General features: G+C 43.4%; 1 protein-coding gene across 2 annotated transcripts in view; it reads left to right on the top strand.

The window, feature by feature from the left end:
• The window catches only part of LOC143288517 (rabphilin-3A-like), an 87,400-nt gene that overhangs the window by 55,508 nt on the left and 12,203 nt on the right, over positions 1-19,689 (top strand). The window contains exons 8-17 of one of the 2 annotated variants that reach the window (XM_076597099.1): positions 92-271; positions 1,328-1,492; positions 2,051-2,130; positions 3,204-3,278; positions 3,939-4,048; positions 5,339-5,462; positions 13,711-13,865; positions 15,159-15,240; positions 15,678-15,774; positions 18,077-18,262. In XM_076597099.1, coding sequence (XP_076453214.1) covers positions 92-271; positions 1,328-1,492; positions 2,051-2,130; positions 3,204-3,278; positions 3,939-4,048; positions 5,339-5,462; positions 13,711-13,865; positions 15,159-15,240; positions 15,678-15,774; positions 18,077-18,213 — 1,205 coding nt within the window. In that variant the 3' untranslated portion in view covers positions 18,214-18,262. The remainder of the gene's footprint in view (positions 1-91; positions 272-1,327; positions 1,493-2,050; positions 2,131-3,203; positions 3,279-3,938; positions 4,049-5,338; positions 5,463-13,710; positions 13,866-15,158; positions 15,241-15,677; positions 15,775-18,076; positions 18,263-19,689) is intronic. The other variant, XM_076597098.1, reaches the window with a different exon arrangement.

Below are 19,689 nucleotides of genomic sequence, written 5' to 3' on the forward strand. Positions count from 1 at the left end.
CAGCAAAGCTGGTCTCCTCCTGTGAAAGCAGACAGCCAGCGCTAATACTTTGCCGTGCAGAATCTGAATGGTGCAATGCTGTGCTGTGCAGAGAGTGACAACGTCAGCATCGGCAGTGCCCTCAGCTCACAGTATGACCACTACAACCGTACAGAGCGCAAGGCCAGCGTCACTAGCGCCTCCTACGCTGGAGGTCAGATCAGCGCCACGGAGAGTAGCCGTGGTGACGACCTTCATGACGAGACTGACTCGGAACGATCCAGCAATTACCGTGAGTTGTTTGTAGTTTAGGTGTTTTTGGTAGACAACAGCAACAGCAAAAACAAAGACCGTTCTTTTGAGACTTTGTCATTCTTTGTTGAGAACATGTTGACACGATAAAAAACACATGAATGCCACACCACGCTACATCAAACCACCACACCACACAACAACACAGCACAACACAACACAACACAACTTAACACAACATACCAAACCACGCCATATGAAAAAAAGAAAAAAAGAAAGAAAAAAAAAGAAGTCTTGTGTTGCAAGCACAGTAGCAGGAAGTGGCACTTCAGAGTCAGTCCGGAGTAGGACCTCTGACCCAGTGTTCACCAGTGATCAGGGTTCAGGGCCCTGTTTCAGCATGGTGATGTGTCCCTTGGGGAAAAGGGACACATGTATGTTAAAATGTATGTATGCAGTGTGTGTGTGTGTGTGCGTGTGTGTGTGTGTGTGTGTGTGTGTGTGTGTAGTCACATTTTGGTGTGTGTATGTAACATAGATATAATGTTTTATGTTAACAAAAGCGTTTTTGTAAAGCACCTAGAGCAGATTTCTGGATAGTGTGCTATATAAGTATCCATTATTATTATTATTATTATTATTAAAAGGCACTTAACTTTGATTTTCCTCACTCCGCCCTGGTATGAATGGGTTACCTGGCTTTAGTTGGGGGAAGGTTAAAACGGCAGGTAGGGAGGACTGGGCCCTACCTTCCTATGTCAAGTCCTAGACACCGTGGATATGAATTCACTGCCCCGATGGCTATAAAAAGGCTACATGACCTTTGACCTTGAACCTTTTGTTGAGTTCAGTCGGGAGACCTTTGACCCTTAACCTGGTGTTGCAGAGTTCAGTCGGGAGACCTTTGACCCTTAACCTGGTGTTGCAGAGTTCAGTCGGGAGACCTTTGACCCTTAACCTGGTGTTGCAGAGTTCAGTCGGGAGACCTTTGACCCTTAACCTGGTGTTGCAGAGTTCAGTCAGGAGACCTTTGACCCTTAACCTGGTGTTGCAGAGTTCAGTCGGGAGACCTTTGACCCTTAACCTGGTGTTGCAGAGTTCAGTCGGGAGAGTTCCCAGCTGTCCCAGGAGCAGAGTGGGGGTGTGGTGGGAGGGGGTGAGGATGAGGTGGACAATATCGACAGAGCCATCGGTCACTACCACCACAAGTCACATGACGACTATGACGACCACCCTGTGTCCTCTCCGGACAGTGAGGGGGGTCAGTTATGTGTGTGTGTGTGTGTGTGTGTGTGTGTGTGTCTGTGTGTGTGTGTGTCTGTGTGTGTGTGTGTGTGTGGTGTGGTGTGGTGTGGTGTGATGTGATGTGATGTGTGTGTGGTGTGGTGTGATGTGTGTGTGTGTGTGTGAGTGTGTGTGTGTGTTTGTCTGTGTGTATGGTGTTTGTTTGTGTGTGTGTGTGTGGTGTGGTGTGGTGTGGTGTGATGTGTGTGTGTGTGTGTGTGTGTGTGTGTGTGTATCTGTACATGCATGCTTATGTATATGAGCATGTGTGTGTTAGTGCATGTGTGAGGGTGAGTACAGGGGCGTGGGTGTGTGTATGGGGGTGTGTATGTGTGTGTTTATGTATGTTTGTATGGGGGGGAGGGCGTGTGGGTGCATATATGGCTGCGTATTATGCTTGTGGGTGTGCTTTCATCCTGTAATCATTATCATCATCATCATGTTCACTATGTGGGTGCGTCTGTGTGTAGTGTTGTGTGTGTGTGTGTGTGTGTACATTCATCCCGTTGTCATCATTATGATGAACTCTGTGCAGCTTCTTTGGGTTGCCTGGAGTTCTCCTTGCTGTACGACTATACCAACAACGCCCTTCACTGTACCATCGCTCGTGCCAGGGTGAGGGGCAGATATGTGTCTGTATGTTTATGTGTGTCTCTCTCTGTCTGTCTCTCTTTTTTTTCTTAACTCTTTATCTATCTATCTACCTCTCTCTCCCTATATATATATATATATATATATATATATATATATAGAGAGAGAGAGAGAGAGAGAGAGAGAGAGAGAACTCAGAACTCAAAACATTTTTATTCAAGGATTAAGATTTTAGGCATTGCCTATTCTTCCAATCTTTCCTTGCTAATCTACATCTATTACAAATAGCACACACATAAATGAAAGGAAAAGGTTTTCATGCAGAACAGTATACATAATGAAGAAAACACCCCCCGGCACTCCACACACACCCACATCCATGCACACACATGCATACACACACTGACGCTGAGAGAGAGAGAGAGAGAGAGAGAGAGGGGGGGGGGAGACAGAGACAGAGGGGGATTATATATATAGTTTCCATGTGCCTTTTGATGTGTGTAAGTGTAACAATAATGCAGTGTGTAATGAAGGATAACATGGGATTTGTAAAGCATGTTGATCAGTGTTCTGGACAGAGTGCTATATAAATATCCCTTTTTCTTCTTCTTCTTCTTGTCTTTAGTATTATTATCATTAGTAGTAGTAGTAGTAGTAATAGTAGTAGTAGTAGTAGTATCATTATTTTTATAAATATTATCATCATTAGTATTATTATTACTACTACTATGGCTGTTGCTATTGTTATATCATCATTATCATCATCGTCACCACCACCACCACCACCACTATCATCATCATCATCATCATCATCATTATTACTATTACTGTTATCATCATCATCACCATCATCATCATCATCATATGTATGATTAATCATCATCATCATCATCATCATAATCATATTTGTGATTATCATGATTATTATCATTATTATTGATTTTTCATTTTATTATTATTATTATCATTATGATGATGATTATCAGTAATATTATATTATGATGATGATGAGGAGGAGGATTATTATCATCATCATCATTATGATGACGACGACAACTCTACCAGTACAGTTCTGCGTGCTGTGTGCTGTGTGACAGGGGCTGAAGGCCATGGACTCCAATGGATTCTCTGACCCCTACGTCAAGCTGCATCTGCTGCCTGGTGCCAGCAAGGTGGGTACTCCCCCCCCACCCCCTCCTCCATGGCTGTGTGTGTGTGTGTGTGTGTGTGTGTGTGTGTGTGTGTGTGTGTGTGTGTGTGTGTGTGTCTGGCAGCTGTCAGTCGGCTCTGCCCAGGTAGGCAGCCAGTTGAGCAAATGACTCTGTGTTAGCTTGGTAGGCACTGTGTCAGTATCCATGCATATTTTTATGTCAGTCAGTCTTAAATTTGTGTGTTTTATTGTAAAGCGCGGTGAGCCCCATCTGAGATGGGGCTACTGCGCTGTATAAGCCTGCATTTAGGCCCAACACTCGGCTTATATCACAGTGAGAGCTGTATTATCAATGGTTTCTCCAGTCAATGGGAAACCATTTACAGCTTAGTCTTTTGTGAAGGACTATGACTCTCAAACTACGAGGCAAAATTGCACTGGCTCTTAGTGCTGCAGCCTTGTGGGCTAGTTGGCCTTTGGGAACCATCCCAACGACGACTGTCCTAAAACACTCTTGGCCGAGAGAGTGGGGCAAGACACTCTCCACTATAATCAAATTCTAGCCCAAATAGTCGGAACAGCAGTTGCCTCCTCTGCTGTTCTGATGGTCATAGTCGGACACGACTGACTATCATATATATATTATTATTGTTAATATTATTATTATTATGTTTTGTTCCAGTCGACCAAGCTGCGCACCAAGACCATCCACAAGACACTGAACCCAGAGTGGAACGAGTCACTGACCTACTACGGCATCACTGAAGACGACATGCTCAAGAAGACACTGAGGTAACAGCTGTCTGACCTTGGATTGATGAAGAAAAAGGAAAAAAAAAGAAAAAAAAAAAGAAGAAAGCAAGCGAGCAAGAAAGAAACCAAAAATCAATTCAACTATTAAACAACTATGAGTGATGAGGGAACTCTGTATAACGTTTTCCCGAATATGTGCACGTGTGATGTGGCACCGTCATTTAAAATTGAATTGCTGCTGAATAAGCGTATTACTGTTATATGTCCATGCATATATCATATGCCTGTCCTCTGCGAAAATTGCATATGTATGACTGTGGTTCAGTTATGTGTAACATACTGGACTGACTGGTGGGTTGACCTCTGATGTGGGTGTGTCCCTGACTGGTGGGTTGACCTCTGATGTGGGTGTGTCCCTGACTGGTTGGTTGACCTCTGATGTGGGTGTGTCCCTGACTGGTTGGTTGACCTCTGATGTGGGTGTGTCCCTGACTGGTGGGTTGACCTCTGATGTGGGTGTGTCCCTGACTGACTGGTGGGTTGACCTCTGATGTGGGTGTGTCCCTGACTGGTGGGTTGACCTCTGATGTGGGTGTGTCCCTGACTGACTGGTGGGTTGACCTCTGATGTGGGTGTGTCCCTGACTGGTTGGTTGACCTCTGATGTGAGTGTGTCCCTGACTGACTGGTGTGTTGACCTCTGATGTGGGTGTGTCCCTGACTGACTGGTGGGTTGACCTCTGATGTGGGTGTGTCCCTGACTGACTGGTGGGTTGACCTCTGATGTGGGTGTGTCCCTGACTGGTGGGTTGACCTCTGATGTGGGTGTGTCCCTGACTGACTGGTGTGTTGACCTCTGATGTGGGCGTGGCCCTGTGTGCTGACCTCTGATGTGAGTGTGTCCCTGACTGACTGGTGTGTTGACCTCTGATGTGGGTGTGTCCCTGACTGACTGGTGGGTTGACCTCTGATGTGAGTGTGTCCCTGACTGGTGGGTTGACCTCTGATGTGGGTGTGTCCCTGACTGGTGGGTTGACCTCTGATGTGAGTGTGTCCCTGACTGGTGGGTTGACCTCTGATGTGGGTGTGTCCCTGACTGGTGGGTTGACCTCTGATGTGGGCGTGTCCCTGACTGACTGGTGGGTCGACCTCTGATGTGAGTTTGTCCCTGACTGGTGGGTTGACCTCTGATGTGGACGTGTCCCTGACTGACTGGTGGGTTGACCTCTGATGTGAGTGTGTCCCTGACTGACTGGTGTGTTGACCTCTGATGTGGGCGTGGCCCTGTGTGCTGACCTCTGATGTGGGTGTGTCCCTGTGTGTTGGCCAGGCTGTCGGTGCTGGACGAAGACGCCTTTGGCTTTGACTTCATCGGAGAGACCCGTGTGCCGCTGAAGAGACTGAAGCCTCGCGAAACCAAACAGTTCAAAGAGGAGCTGGAAAAACACAAGCCGGTGAGTCACGCTGTCTTTGCTTTTTTTCTTCTTTTTTTTCCCCCCTGATGAGAGTTTTAATGGATGCTGATTTTGGTTTGTGTGACAGTGAGCTGCCGTTGTGATGTCCAGCTTAGATCAAAGGATGTTGCCGAGAGTCCAGCTTGACCACAAAGGGGCTGTTTCCAGGGCTGTGGTGTGCAGTTCTTTCCTCAGCAGTTGGAAAGTTGTTCACTCACCAGCTAAAGAATTGATGCGCAGTTCTTTTCTCAGCAGTTGGAAGGTTTCCAGTTGCAAACCAGCAAGAGAACTGATGTGCAGTTCTTTGTGTTTTTTCTGATTTGCAAATAGAGAACTTTTAGATATTGAGGGCTGGCCTTTTCTGTGTGTGTGTGTGTGTGTTAAATTCATTGTTTGTACATGTGAATATGCTTTGTTTATTGGTTTGGTGTTTCTCTGTGTGTGTGCGTGTGTATGCGCATGTGTGCGCGTGTGTGTGTGTGTTGGTGTGTTGGTTAACTTATTTTTTACATCCTTTTTATTTTAGGAACCAAGCAAGAAAGTGAGTAACATGGTTTTTTTTGGTTTTTTTGCGTGGGGCTTGACTGAGCGATCTGCAGTGCAAGGGTTGTGGGTGTGCATGGCGGTTGATTAACCATCTGCTCCAGTTCTGTGCTGACTGCCTTGCATCTGTGGTGGGAATCTGTCCTGTAGCCTGCTCCTCACACCATGTGTCCGCATCCCTGACTGGTCTGACACTGTAGTGTAGGGGATTTCTGACTGCTTTTCTGTAGCATCTGTACCTGTGCATTTCTCTCTGTAGCATCTATATCTGTGCATTTCTCTCTGTAGCATCTATATCTGTGCATTTCTCTCTGTAGCATCTATATCTGTGCATTTCTCTCAGTAGCATCTATATCTGTGCATTTCTCTGCATTTCTCTCTGCAGCATCTATATCTGTGCATTTCTCTCTGCAGCATCTATATCTGTGCATTTCTCTCAGTAGCATCTATATCTGTGCATTTCTCTGCATTTCTCTCAGTAGCATCTATATCTGTGCATTTCTCTGCATTTCTCTCTGCAGCATCTATATCTGTGCATTTCTCTCAGTAGCATCTATATCTGTGCATTTCTCTGCATTTCTCTCTGTAGCAAATATATCTGTCTGTGCATTTCTCTGCATTTCTGTCTGTAGCATCTATATCTGTGCATTTCTCTGCATTTCTCTCTGTAGCATCTATATCTGTGCATTTCTCTGCATTTCTCTCTGTAGCATCTATGTCTGTGCATTTCTCTCTGTAGCATCTATATCTGTCTGTGCATTTCTCTCTGTAGCATCTATATCTGTGCATTTCTTTGCATTTCTCTCTGTAGCATCTATATCTGCATTTCTCTCTGTAGCATCTATATCTGTGCATTTCTTTGCATTTCTCCCTGTAGCATCTATATCTGTGCATTTCTCTGCATTTCTCTCTGTAGATCTATATCTGCATTTCTCTCTGTAGCATCCTTATCTATGCATTTCTCTATATCTGTGCATTTCTCTCTGTAGCTTCTCATCTGATTTCTGATTACATCTATCTCTGTAGCCTCTTGTCTGATTTCTGATCACGTTTATCTCTGTATCTTATCAACTGATTTCTGGCCACATTTATCCTGATTTCTGATCACATTTATCTCTGTGGCTTCCCGTCTGGTTTCTGATCATATTTATCTCTGTATCCTCTTGTCTGGTTTCTGATTACATTTATCTCTGTAGCCTCTTGTCTGATTTCTGATCACACATTTATCTCTGTATCCTCTTGTCTGATTTCTGATCACGTTTATCTCTGTAGCCTCTTGTCTGATTTCTGATCACACGTTTATCTCTGTAGCCTGTCTGATTTCTGATTACATTTATCTCTGTAGCCTCTTGTCTGATTTCTGATCACACATTTATCTCTGTAGCCTCTTGTCTGATTTCTGATCACACATTTATCTCTGTAGCCTCTTGTCTGATTTCTGATCACGTTTATATCTGTAGCCTCTTGTTTGATTTCTGATCACGTTTATCTCTGTAGCCTCTTGTCTGATTTCTGATCACACATTTATCTCTGTAGCCTGTCTGATTTCTGATTACATTTATCTCTGTAGCCTCTTGTCTGATTTCTGATCGCATTTATCTCTGTAGCCTCTTGTCTGATTTCTGATCACACATTTATCTCTGTATCTCTGTAGCTTACGTTTATCTCTGTAGCCTCTTGTCTGATTTCTGATCGCATTTATCTCTGTAGCCTCTTGTCTGACTCAAAAAACCTTCTGGCTGGTAGTACTTTGTTCTTCCTCTTGTCTGCCTCAAAGGACGGGCGCAATAGCCGAGTGGTTAAAGCGTTGGACTGTCAATCTGAGGGTCCCGGGTTCGAATCACAGTGACGGTGCCTGGTGGGTAAAGGGTGGAGATTTTTCCGATCTCCCAGGTCAACATATGTGCAGACCTGCTAGTGCCTGAACCCCCTTCGCGTGTATATGCAAGCAGAAGATCAAATACGCACGTTAAAGATCCTGTAATCCATGTCAGCATTCGGTGGGTTATGGAAACAAGAACATACCCAGCATGCACACCCCCGAAAATGGAGTATGGCTGTCTACATGGCGGGGTAAAAACGGTCATACACGTAAAAGCCCACTCGTATGCATACGAGTGAACGCAGAAGAAGAAGAAGAAGTGTGTCTCAAAGTACTTGTAGAAAACATGTGGTTACTAGTACTTTGTTGTTCTTTTTTTTTTTTTTTTGGACTCATAATAGCTTCTGGCTCATATTACTTTGCTCTATCTTTCTCTCGGCTTTCCGTGTTCCGAGCTAGTCTGAAATAAGATATCTATGTGTCATGCTGTCTAACTCAACAATTTTTGGCTCATAACACTTGGTTTCATCTCTTTTCTTCACTCTCCCCTGAAACAAAGACATCTTCACTGAAGACATCTTCACTTTTCCCTGAAACAAACACTTTTCCCTGAAACAAAGACATCTTCACTTTTCCCTGAAACAAACAATTTTCCCTGAAACAAAGACATCTTCACTTTTCCCTGAAACAAATAATTTTCCCTGAAACAAAGACATCTTCACTTTTCCCTGAAACAAACACTTTTCCCTGAAACAAAGACATCTTCACTTTTCCCTGAAACAAACAATTTTCCCTGAAACAAAGACATCTTCACTTTTCCCTCAAACAAACACTTTTCCCTGAAACAAAGACATCTTCACTTTTCCCTGAAACAAACACTTTTCCCTGAAACAAAGACATCTTCACTTTTCCCTGAATTAAACACTTTTCCCTGAAATAAAGACTTGTCTGTCTCGGGAGACAGTGGAACTCTGCACATGGTTCAGTCAAGTTTTTGAGTTGCAGCGCCTGCTGTGGCTGTACAGTCCAGTTCTGGATCGGCAGGCTCTGTTGCAGTTGTCACAGGTGAAAATCGCACATGGCTCAGAGGGTTCTGCGCTCTGCCGTCTGCGCTCTCTTCCCTCTTCTTAGTGCTGTTCTCTCTTCTCCTCGCTCCTCTGGACACATGCCTTCACGGTCCTCCTCCAGCTGTTGCGGTCTTCAGCCACCGCCTCCCAACCTGCTGGATCCATGTTGTCTGTCCTCATGTCTTGTTTGTAGATGTCCCTGTAGCGTAGGGCAGGTCTTCTTGCAGGTCTGGAACCAATGGTGACATCTTCACTTAAACATTTTTCCCTGAAACAAAGACATCTTCACTTTTCCCTGAAGCAAAAACATCTTCACATTTTCCTGAAACAAAGACATCTTCACCTTCCCTGAAACCGAGACATCTTCACTTAAGACAAAGACATCTTCACTTTTCTCTGAAACAAAGACATCTCCACTTTTCCCTGAAACAAAGAAATCTTCACTCTCCCATGAAACAAAGACATTTTCACTTAAAACAAAGACATCTCCGCTTTTCCCAGAAACAAAGACATCTTCACTTTTCCCTGGAACAAAAACATTGCAGTAAGTTGCAGCGTCCTGTGCAGTTGGAGTTGACCGTTGGTTGGCCTGTGCAGGTTTTGCAGGAAGAAGTGAGAACGGAGACAAGCAGCTAACTACTATTCTGTTGCAGGTTTAACCCCCAGACTGCTGAAGCTGGGTAAAATGAGTGGCGTTCAGTGTGGCGTGAATTTGAAGTGCAACAATTGCCACTTTGTCTGCACTTTTTAAGAGGTGTCATTGATATTTTCTGAACAAAAAGTGATGTGGCGTCAAGAGGAAGAAGTCCAAACGAAGAATGGTGATTGACACTCTGACCCGTAAGCTTGGTCTTATCTCAGGTGACAGCAGCCCTTCGCTGACGAGCATACTGGTCAGCAGCAGTAAAGGGGTTAAACCTTGATATGCGCTTTCATTCACAGAGAGAGAGAGAGAGAGAGAGAGAGAGAAAGGAAAACTGGATTTGAGATTAAAGGGGTTAAACCTTGATAGGTACTGTTACCCAGAGAGAGAGAAAGGACATCTGGATTTCAGATTAAAGGGGCAAAACCTTGATGTGCGCTTTCATTCACAGAGAGAGAGAGAGAGGGAGAGAGAGAGAGAGAGAAAGGAAAACTGGTTTTTAGGTTAAAGGGGTTAAAGCTTGATAGGTACTTTCAGCTACAGAGAGAGAGAGAGAAAGGAAAACTGATTTTGAGGTTAAAGGTGCTGAACCTTGATAGGTACTTTCAGCTACAAAGAGAGAGAGAGAGAGAAAGGATAACTGGTTTTTAGGTTAAAGGGGCTGAACCTTGATAGGTACTTTTAGCCACACACACACACACACACACACACACACACACACACACAGAGAGAAAGGAAAACTGATTTTGAGTTTAAAAGGGTTAAACCTTGATAGGTACTGTCAGCCACACACACACAGAGAAAGGAAAATAGGTTTTGAGGTTTAAGGGGTAAAAACCTTGACAGGTACTTTCAGTCACAAAAAGAGAGACAAAGGAAAACTGGTTTTGAGACGACCCGCAGGCCGTATCTGTTGTTCCCGTCCTGTCTGTGGACTGCTGCATTTCTGGTGTCTCTGACTTTGTGGGATGTGACTTCCACCTTCACTTGTGTGTACATGGGTGGGCTTTTACATGTATGGCCGTTTCTTCCCTGCCATGTAGACAGCCACATTCCGTTTTCAGGGGTACTTGTAGGGACAAGTGGGCTTTTGTGTGTGTGTGATGGTTTTCACCCTGCCATTAGGGCAGCCATACTGTGTTTTCAGTTGTGTACATGCCATGCATGTTTGAGTTTCCATAAACCTGCTAGAACCCTGACATGGTGTACAGGATCTGTGACTTGTGTGATTTGATCTTCAGCGTGTGTATACTTTCAGGTGGAATTAGGTCGCTAGCAGGTGTGTTTCAGCACATGTACACTTTCAGGTTAAATTAGGGCACTAGTAGGTGTGTTTGATCTTCAGCGTGTGTATACTTTCAGGTGGAATTAGGTCGCTAGCAGGTGTGTTTCAGCACATGTACACTTTCAGGTTAAATTAGGGTGCTAGTAGGTGTGTTTGATCTTCAGCATGTGAATACTTTCAGGTGGAATTAGGTCGCTAGCAGGTGTGTTTCAGCACATGTACACTTTCAGGTTAAATTAGGGCGCTAGTAGGTGTGTTTGATCTTCAGCGTGTGTATACTTTCAGGTGGAATTAGGTCGCTAGCAGGTGTGTTTCAGCACATGTACACTTTCAGGTTAAATTAGGGCGCTAGTAGGTGTGTTTGATCTTCAGCGTGTGTATACTTTCAGGTGGAATTAGGTCGCTAGCAGGTGTGTTTGATCTTCAGCATGTGTACATCTGCAGGTCGAATTAAGGCACTAGCAGGTCTGCGGATATTTTGGGAAATCAGAAAGATCTCACTGGGCGCTGATAGCAGGGACTGACCTAGGACTGGGGTTAAGAGTCTAACACTCTGACCATTCAGCTATTGGGCTCATCGTAAGTGAGATGGAGGGTCATGGTTTTTAAAAGTCTGATTTTGACTTCCTAGGGTGACGGGCGCAATAGCCAAGTGGTTAAAGCGTTGGACTTTCAATCTGAGGGTCCCGTGTTCGAATCACGGTGACGGTGCCTGGTGGGCAAAGGGTAGAGATTTTTATGATCTCCCAGGTCAACATATGTGCAGACCTGCTAGTGCCTGAACCCCCTTCGTGTGTATATGCAAGCAGGAGATCAAATACGCACGTTAAAGATCCTGTAATCCATGTCGGTGGGTTATGGAAACAAGAACATACCCAGCATGCACACCCCCGAAAACGGAGTATGGCTGCCTACATGGTGGGGTAAAAACGGTCATACACGTAAAAGCCCACTCGTGTGCATACAAGTGAACGCAGAAGAAGAAGAAAAAGACTTCCTAGGGTGCTTGGTGTGTGTGTGTGTATGTATGTGTGTGTGTGTGTGTGCGTGTGTGTGTGTGTGCGTGTGTGCATGCACGCGCGCACACACACAAAGCAGCCCCCTCATGGATCAGTTATAGAATTGTCTCAAATTCCACAGGGCTGGTTTGCCTCGTCCTGCAGCTTTACGATACACCACTGCTGATGCTGAACGGGTGATGAGCATGATGTCAAGGGACTAACTAGTATCTTATCTATTAACTATTATAGTTTCTTCTGTTTCTTATTTATTATTGTAATCTGTTTGGTTTTGGCTTCGTTTGTGACTGATTATTATTGTGTTTGACTATTTAGTATTAATGTCATGGTTTCTTTCTGTGAATGATCATTGTTATATCTGACTTAGTTACTGTTTTTTTTTTTGCTGCTACTTGATTGTAATGAGTAAAACTATTTCTTAACATTATGATTTTCTTTTGTGAATAATCATTGTTATATTTGATTTAGTTAGTATATTTTCGTTTCTGAATAAATATTATTTGTGTTTATTATTGTTCTCCCTAGTGACTAATTATATTTGACAGCCATATTTCTTTTTGTAAGTATTGTTACATTTGACAGATCTATTTTTTAATTTTTATTATTATCATTTTGAGACTAATTATTACTGTTTGACAGTTATGTTGCCAATTTTGTTGTTTAATTTTGTGATGAATCATTGTTAAATCAAACTATTTATGATATTTTCTTCGTGTGACTGGTATTATCATTGTTAGAATAGAATAGAGTAGAATAGAATATGTCTTTATTACCAAGTGCACTGGGGTCACAAGGAACATTGGGGGAAAGGGGAGGGGGGGATAGTACATAACAAGGTGCGAACATAGATCAGAAATCATACACAAACACAGATACAGTAGAAATTAGGATACATACAAGTGCATATCAATATAAAAACTTGTGCATACTCATACATGCATGCATTGCACACACACACACACACACACACACACACACACACATCGTTGATTATTTGTTAAAGTTTCTGTGGTACAGGGAATGTGTTAAGTCAGTCTATGGATAAGTTGTATGCCTCTGTCTCAGTTTTTTTTTTTTTTTTTTTTTTTTTTAAAGCAATGGACAAACTTTATGTCTGTCTACAAAATTTCTCAGAAGTGGACAAACTGTGTGCTTGCTTCATGAAATTTCTCATTGATGGGAAAATCTAATGTCTGTCTCACACAAAGTTTCTCAGCAATGGATGAACTTTGTGTCTTTATCATGAAATTTCTCAGCAATTGATGAACTAAATGACTGTCATGAAATATTTCTCAGCAGTGGACAAACTGTATGTCAGTCTCACAAAATTTCTCAGCAGTGGATGAAATTTATGTCAGTCTCATGAAATTTCTCAGCAGTGGACGAACTTGATTTCTTTCTTATGAAATTTCTCAGCAGTGGACAAACTATGTTTGTTGTGTGAATTTCTCAGCAGTGGAAAAATGTCCGTGACATGAAATTTTTCAACAAAGGACAAATGTTATGTCTGGCTCATGAAATTTCTCAGCAGTAGACAAACTTTATGTCTTTGTCATGATGTTTTTCAGCGATGGACAAGGTATTCACCGATAACAATGTGGGTTTTTTTCTCTTTAACTTAAAAAAAAAAAAATTTTTGCAAAGACATGTATACAATATACAAAAGATGGTCACAGATAGCAATGCTGAATAGAGGTGTTCTTGTGGGAAGTGTGACAGGTCAGTCTGGAAGTGTGCTTACTAACAGTCTTGGGGGCATCTTCAGGCCACTTCTTGTTGGCTTTTGTTCTAGCATGAGTTTTCTTTATATCTCTAGTTTTGTTTCATCATTTGATTATAAGACTTGGTGGTGGTGTTGTTGTTTAACAGATGGAGAAGGATGACGACCTGATCTCCATCCGGGGCAAGGTCCTTGTGACGCTGAGATACGACACGGCCAGGCAGCGGCTGTGTGTGCGCATCGTGCGCTGTGCCGAGCTGGCCGCAATGGACTCCAACGGCTACTCCGACCCCTACGTCAAAGTGTCAGTGTGCACCCACCTGCTTTCCGTGTCATGTCGTTTGTGTCGCTGCGTTCTTGTCGCATTGTTCGTGTGAGTTCGTGTCTTGTCACATCATTATTATTATGTCATTGCCGTTCATGTGATGTCATTCTCGCCTTGTGGTCATGTCGTGCCATTCAGTGTCGTGTTTGTGTGATGCCATTAATGCACACAACACAGCACAGCACAACAACACAGCACAGCACAGCACAGCACAGCACAACAACACAGCACAGCACAGCACAGCACAGCACAGCACAGCACAGCACAACAACACAGCACAGCACAAATACAGCACAGCACAACAGCACAGCTCTGCACAACACAACACAACACAACACAACAACACAGCACAGCACAGCACAGCACAGCACAGCACAGCACAGCACAGCACAACACAGCACAACACAGCACAACAACACAGCACAGCACAGCACAACACAGCACAACAACACAGCATAGCACAAATACAGCACAGCACAACAGCACAACACAACACAACACAACACAACACAACACAACACAACACAACACAACATAGCACCGCACAGCATAACACAGCACAGCACCACACTGCACAGCATAACACAGCACAACACAGCACAGCACAACAACACAGCACAGCACAGTACAACTCTGCACAGCACAACACAGCACAGCACAGCACAGCACAGCACAGCACAGCACTACAGCACAGCACAGCACAATAGCACACAACAGGTAACAAGAGGGAGTGTTGACCCCAAAGACCTGTACAGGATGCCGTGTCTGTGTCCACAGGTACCTGACAGAGACCTGTACAGGATGCCGTGTCTTTGTCCACAGGTACCTGACAGAGACCTGTACAGGATGCCGTGTCTCTGTCCACAGGTACCTGACAAAGATCTGTACATGGTGCTGTGTCTCTGTCCATAGGTACCTGACCAAGACCTGTACAGGGTGCCATGTCTCTGTCCATAGGTACCTGACAAAGACCTGTACAGGGTGCCGTGTCTCTGTCCATAGGTACCTGACCAAGACCTGTACAGGGTGTCGTGTCTCTGTCCATAGGTACCTGACAAAGACCTGTACAGGGTGCCGTGTCTCTGTCCATAGGTACCTGACAAAGACCTGTACAGGGTGCTGTGTCTCTGTTCATAGGTACCTGACAAAGACCTGAACAGGGTGTCATGTCTCTGTCCACAGGTACCTGACAAAGACCTGAACAGGGTGTCGTGTCTCTGTCCACAGGTACCTGACAAAGACCTGAACAGGGTGCCGTGTCTCTGTCCACAGGTACCTGAAGCCTGACAAAGACAAGAAGTCCAAGTTCAAGACCACAGTGAAGAAGAGAACTCTGAACCCCGAGTACAATGAGGTGAGGTAACACAGGGCCCGGCGGACAACAGGTGCTGTCGCTTCTGCTGGTGGTGGTTGAGGTGGTGATGGTGGTGGTGGTGTTGGTGGTGGTGGTGGTTTGTCTTCTGATTTTGTATTTTAATCTTCCAGTTGTGTTGCTACATAGGCCAGCATGTTAATTAAGGATTTGTGTGTGTCTTGGTGGGGGTGCTAGGGTGTGTGTGTGTGTGTGTGTGTGTGTGTGCTTGGTGGGGTATTTGTGTGTGTGTGTGGGTGCTTGGGTGGGTGCTTGTGTGGGTGTGTGTGTTTGTGGGGTTGTTTGTGTGTGCGTTCATGCATGTGGGTGTGTGTGTGTTAGTGTATATGTGTGTGTGATAAGAAGAAGGAGAAAAAAAAAAAGAAGTATTTCAATAATGATCCTGGGGTTGTTCACGTGTATTTCCTGTTTCCCTCCAGGAGTTCACCTATGACATCAAACACAGTGATCTGGACAAGAAGACCCTGGAGATCACGGTCTGGGACAAGGACTTCGGCAAAGCCAATGATTTCATTGGTCAGTGCTGCTGTCCATCATCCTCTCATGAATAATGTCTAGAATGAAGGATGTTTCTTTTGTTCTTGTTGGTGTGTGCACTTGTCAGATTTTAGGGGGTTTGTTGTTTAAAAAAAAGAAGAAGAAATTACCAATTTCAAACAGTGTGGCTGCAGCATTCATGGAAAATACGACTGCAAACAGTACAACAGTGACCTGACTTTGCAAACACTACAAAATACTGATCTCTTTCAACTTTCGAACCAGAGAAAATTTTACCTGAAAACTTTGTTTCGTCGACAAAATGCTTTCCTCTTTGATTTTTTTATGCTGCGTTTTGAATGTGTGTAAAATTATCGTGGGGTAGTCTTCATCTTTTCAACTGAGAAAGGTAATTTTTTGCCGAAAATCAAAGTGTTTATTTTGTTGATGAGATTTTGGGTTTCGGGCAGTAGTGTAGCGTTTTTCATTCCACTTGAGATATGTAAGTACTGCATAAAATGTAAGTCTTAATTACTGCATAAGATATAAGTCTTTAAGTCTTTGTTTTGTTGATAGAAATCGGGGGCAGGGAATGATAGTGTAGTCTTTGTCTTTGCTTGAGAAAGGTAATTTTTTTTGTAGAATATTGATATTGTTCATTAAAGTTTGGGCTTTGAATGATAGTGTAGTCTTTGATTTTTAGCTGGAGAAATGTAATTTTTGCTGAATATCGAAAGTCTTTATTTTGTTGATTTTAAACATGGGGCAGACTCTCAAGGCCTGATTAGTGTGTTGGATTTATGCATAGGTCAGGTATCTGCTCTTATTGTTTTTCTCCATTTTTCTTCTTCTTTTCTTTCCAACGTAGATGTGTAGCATGTATGGACCAGCCCACACACTTTGACTCCTTGAAACTGAAAGTAATGATTGAAATGAGGGTTTTGAACGATGATTTGTTGATTGATTTTGGATAAGCACACACTTTGACACCGCCTTGAAAGTGAAACTGTTGATTGAATTCAGGGCTTTGAGCCATTGTTTGAGGTTTGATTTTTGGATTTTGAGAGTGTTAGTGTGTGGAGTGATGGCCCAGAGGTAACGTGTCCACCTAGGAAGCGAGAGAATCTGAGCGCACTGGTTTGAATCCCGTAGTCGCCAGTATTTTCTCCCCCTCCACTAGACCGAGTGGTGGTCTGGACGCTAGTCATTGGGATGAGATGATAAACCAAGGTCCAGTGTGCAGCATGCTCTTAGAGCATGTAAAAGAACCCACAGCAACAAAAGAGTTGTCCATGGCAAAATTTTGTAGAAAAATCCACCTTGATAGAAAAACAAATAAAATTGCAGGCGGAAAAAAATTACAAAAAAAATTGGGCGACACTCTCGGTGTAGCGATGCAAACTCCTTGGGGGAGAGCAGCCTGAATTTAACACAGAGAGATCTGTTGTGACAAAAAAGAGTAATACAATGCAATGCAATGCAATGCAATTCAGTTCTTTGTGGCTGACTCCAGGTGGGGTCCAGCCCGAATTTCACACAGAGAAATCTGTTGTGACAAAAAAAAGAGTAATACAGTACAATACAGTACAATACAATACAATACAATACAATACAATACAATTCTTTGTGGCTGACTCCAGGTGGGGTCCAGCCCGAATTTCACACAGAGAAATTTGTTGTGACAAAAAAATAGTAATAGTACTAATACAATGCAATACAATATGTTACAGTTGTTTTACAATACAATATGATACAGTTGAGCAGTTTCACCAGAGATGCCTACGAAAGATCTTCGGCATAAAGTGGCAAGACAGGGTCTCCAACCTCCAGGTCCTAGAGAGGAGCAGCCTGCCCAGCATCGAAAGCCTGCTGATTCAGTGCCAGCTACGTTGGACAGGACACGTTGTCTGCATGACAGACAGCAGGATCCCAAAGATGCTTTTGTATGGCCAGCTGAAGGAAGGCCACTGTGAACTTGGAAGACCCTGCAAGCGCTTCAAGGACACCTTGAAGACAAACCTCAAAGCCTGTGACATAGACATCGCTTCCTGGGAAACTGATGCCCTTGTCTGCTCTGGCTGGAGGATGCTGTGCTCTAGTGGCATAAAGACGTTCGAAAACAAGAGAACGCTGGACATTAAGGAGAAGCATGAGCGAAGGAAGCAGGGCTCAACTTCTGGAGACGTTTTCCCTTGCAACACCTGTGGGAAGTGCTGCGCATCCAGAATCGGCCTCTTCTCCCATATGAGGACACACACCGACAGATAATCCTGCCTGCCTACTCATCTGTCGGTCCGACGGGAGACTCCTTCATGATACAGTTGTTTGTGTCTGACTCCAGGTGGGGTCCAGCTGGGCGTGAACTCGAAGGGCGACAGGCAGAAGCACTGGACAGAGGCCCTGAGGAAACCCAACCAGGAGCACAGTCACTGGCACACACTGCTGGCCGAGCAGTTGACGTCCGAGGTGTACAGCTAGGTGTTGTCTGCCCCTGATGTGTGTGCTTGTCTCCCCTGCATGGCTGTTCGTAAGTGGTCACTGCACCTTGTTCGGCTTCTGCAGTCTTTGTCTTTGGTTGACGAAGTTGTTGTTGTGGTGGTTGTTCGCACAGTCATTGTTTGTCGTTAGTATTGTTATTGTTGTTGTATTATTGTTATGACTGCAATTATCATTATAATTTTTTAAAATGATAATTATTGTGGTTATTACTAATACAGTTATTATTGACAGCATATTGATCCTCTTTCCTTTTTTTGGTCACATTTTTATCATCTATTATTATGATTGTTATTATATCATTATTATTGTTGTTGTTGTTCGTGGTGGTGGTGCTGCTGCTACTGCTGCTGTTGTTGTTGATAATGCTTTCTTTATGGGAATGTTTTTGTTTTTTCTTATCATTGTTAATGTTATTATGATAAAGATGCTTTTATCATTATTGAAGTACAAGATTTAAAAAAAAATTACTTGTGTTCATGTTGACAAATCCATTTTCTCTGGAAACAGTTTATTGACACCAAATTTGGCTTCAAACAGGGGAAAGGTTCTTACACCTACTTGATTTGCCAGAGTAGACTCCTCAGTGACTTACTTTTTAGTGTTTCATCATCGCCTTGTGGATTCCATCAATAGTTTACAATAACACTTTCGTTCGTTCTTTAGTTTAACATCTTTTCACTGCAAGTAATATTAGACAAACAATAACATTTTGAAGGGAGGCCACTAAACGTTATTCAGAGAATGATTTGTGCAAAGTCCTCATCATTTTATTCATAATGTCTGTTTATATTGACGGATCTGCTTGTTGTATGTCTTTGCTAGGGTTTACGACAGTTAAACTCAACTCCCACCATGCGTGCTACTTTGAAGAGTTCCCAATTTCTGTGATCACAGAGGCAAACTTCCTGAATCATTTGGAGAAAAATTTGGTGTTTTGGTAGATGAGCAAGTGTTTTCATGGATTCCGACGATTAGTAGCCATGTTTTGGGTTTTCATGTCTGAAATGCAGTGCTATGAGAGGTTTGAACAGGCTTGGACATTACAGTCAGTGACTTCAGTAGTGTGCATGCTGATTGGGGTTAGAGAGACGATCCTTTGACCTTGACCTACCAAAGGTCAGTGAGAAGACAACATAATGATCAAATTGTTTTCAGTGGATGAACGTGACCAATTCACCAATCATAATGTGTTGAAAAGAACTCGACTGGTCTGGAGTGATTATTATGTATAATATGCCGTAAAATTGCTGTGGTGGTTTTGCTACAATTTATTGAAGCGGGAAAGTCATGATGAAGACGGGGGGAAAGGAAAAACTTTGATAGATGTTTATTATGAGTGTAAAACATTGAAATGTTGGTTGGTGTGGTATGCTAAAGATGAAATGTTCCCTATCCAGCTCACAGTGAATCATTTTGATGAACACTCGTTTCAGAATAGTGAGCCAAAAATATGGT

This window comes from Babylonia areolata, chromosome 12 (genome assembly GCF_041734735.1).
Source record: "Babylonia areolata isolate BAREFJ2019XMU chromosome 12, ASM4173473v1, whole genome shotgun sequence".
Lineage (NCBI taxonomy): Eukaryota > Metazoa > Mollusca > Gastropoda > Neogastropoda > Buccinidae > Babylonia > Babylonia areolata.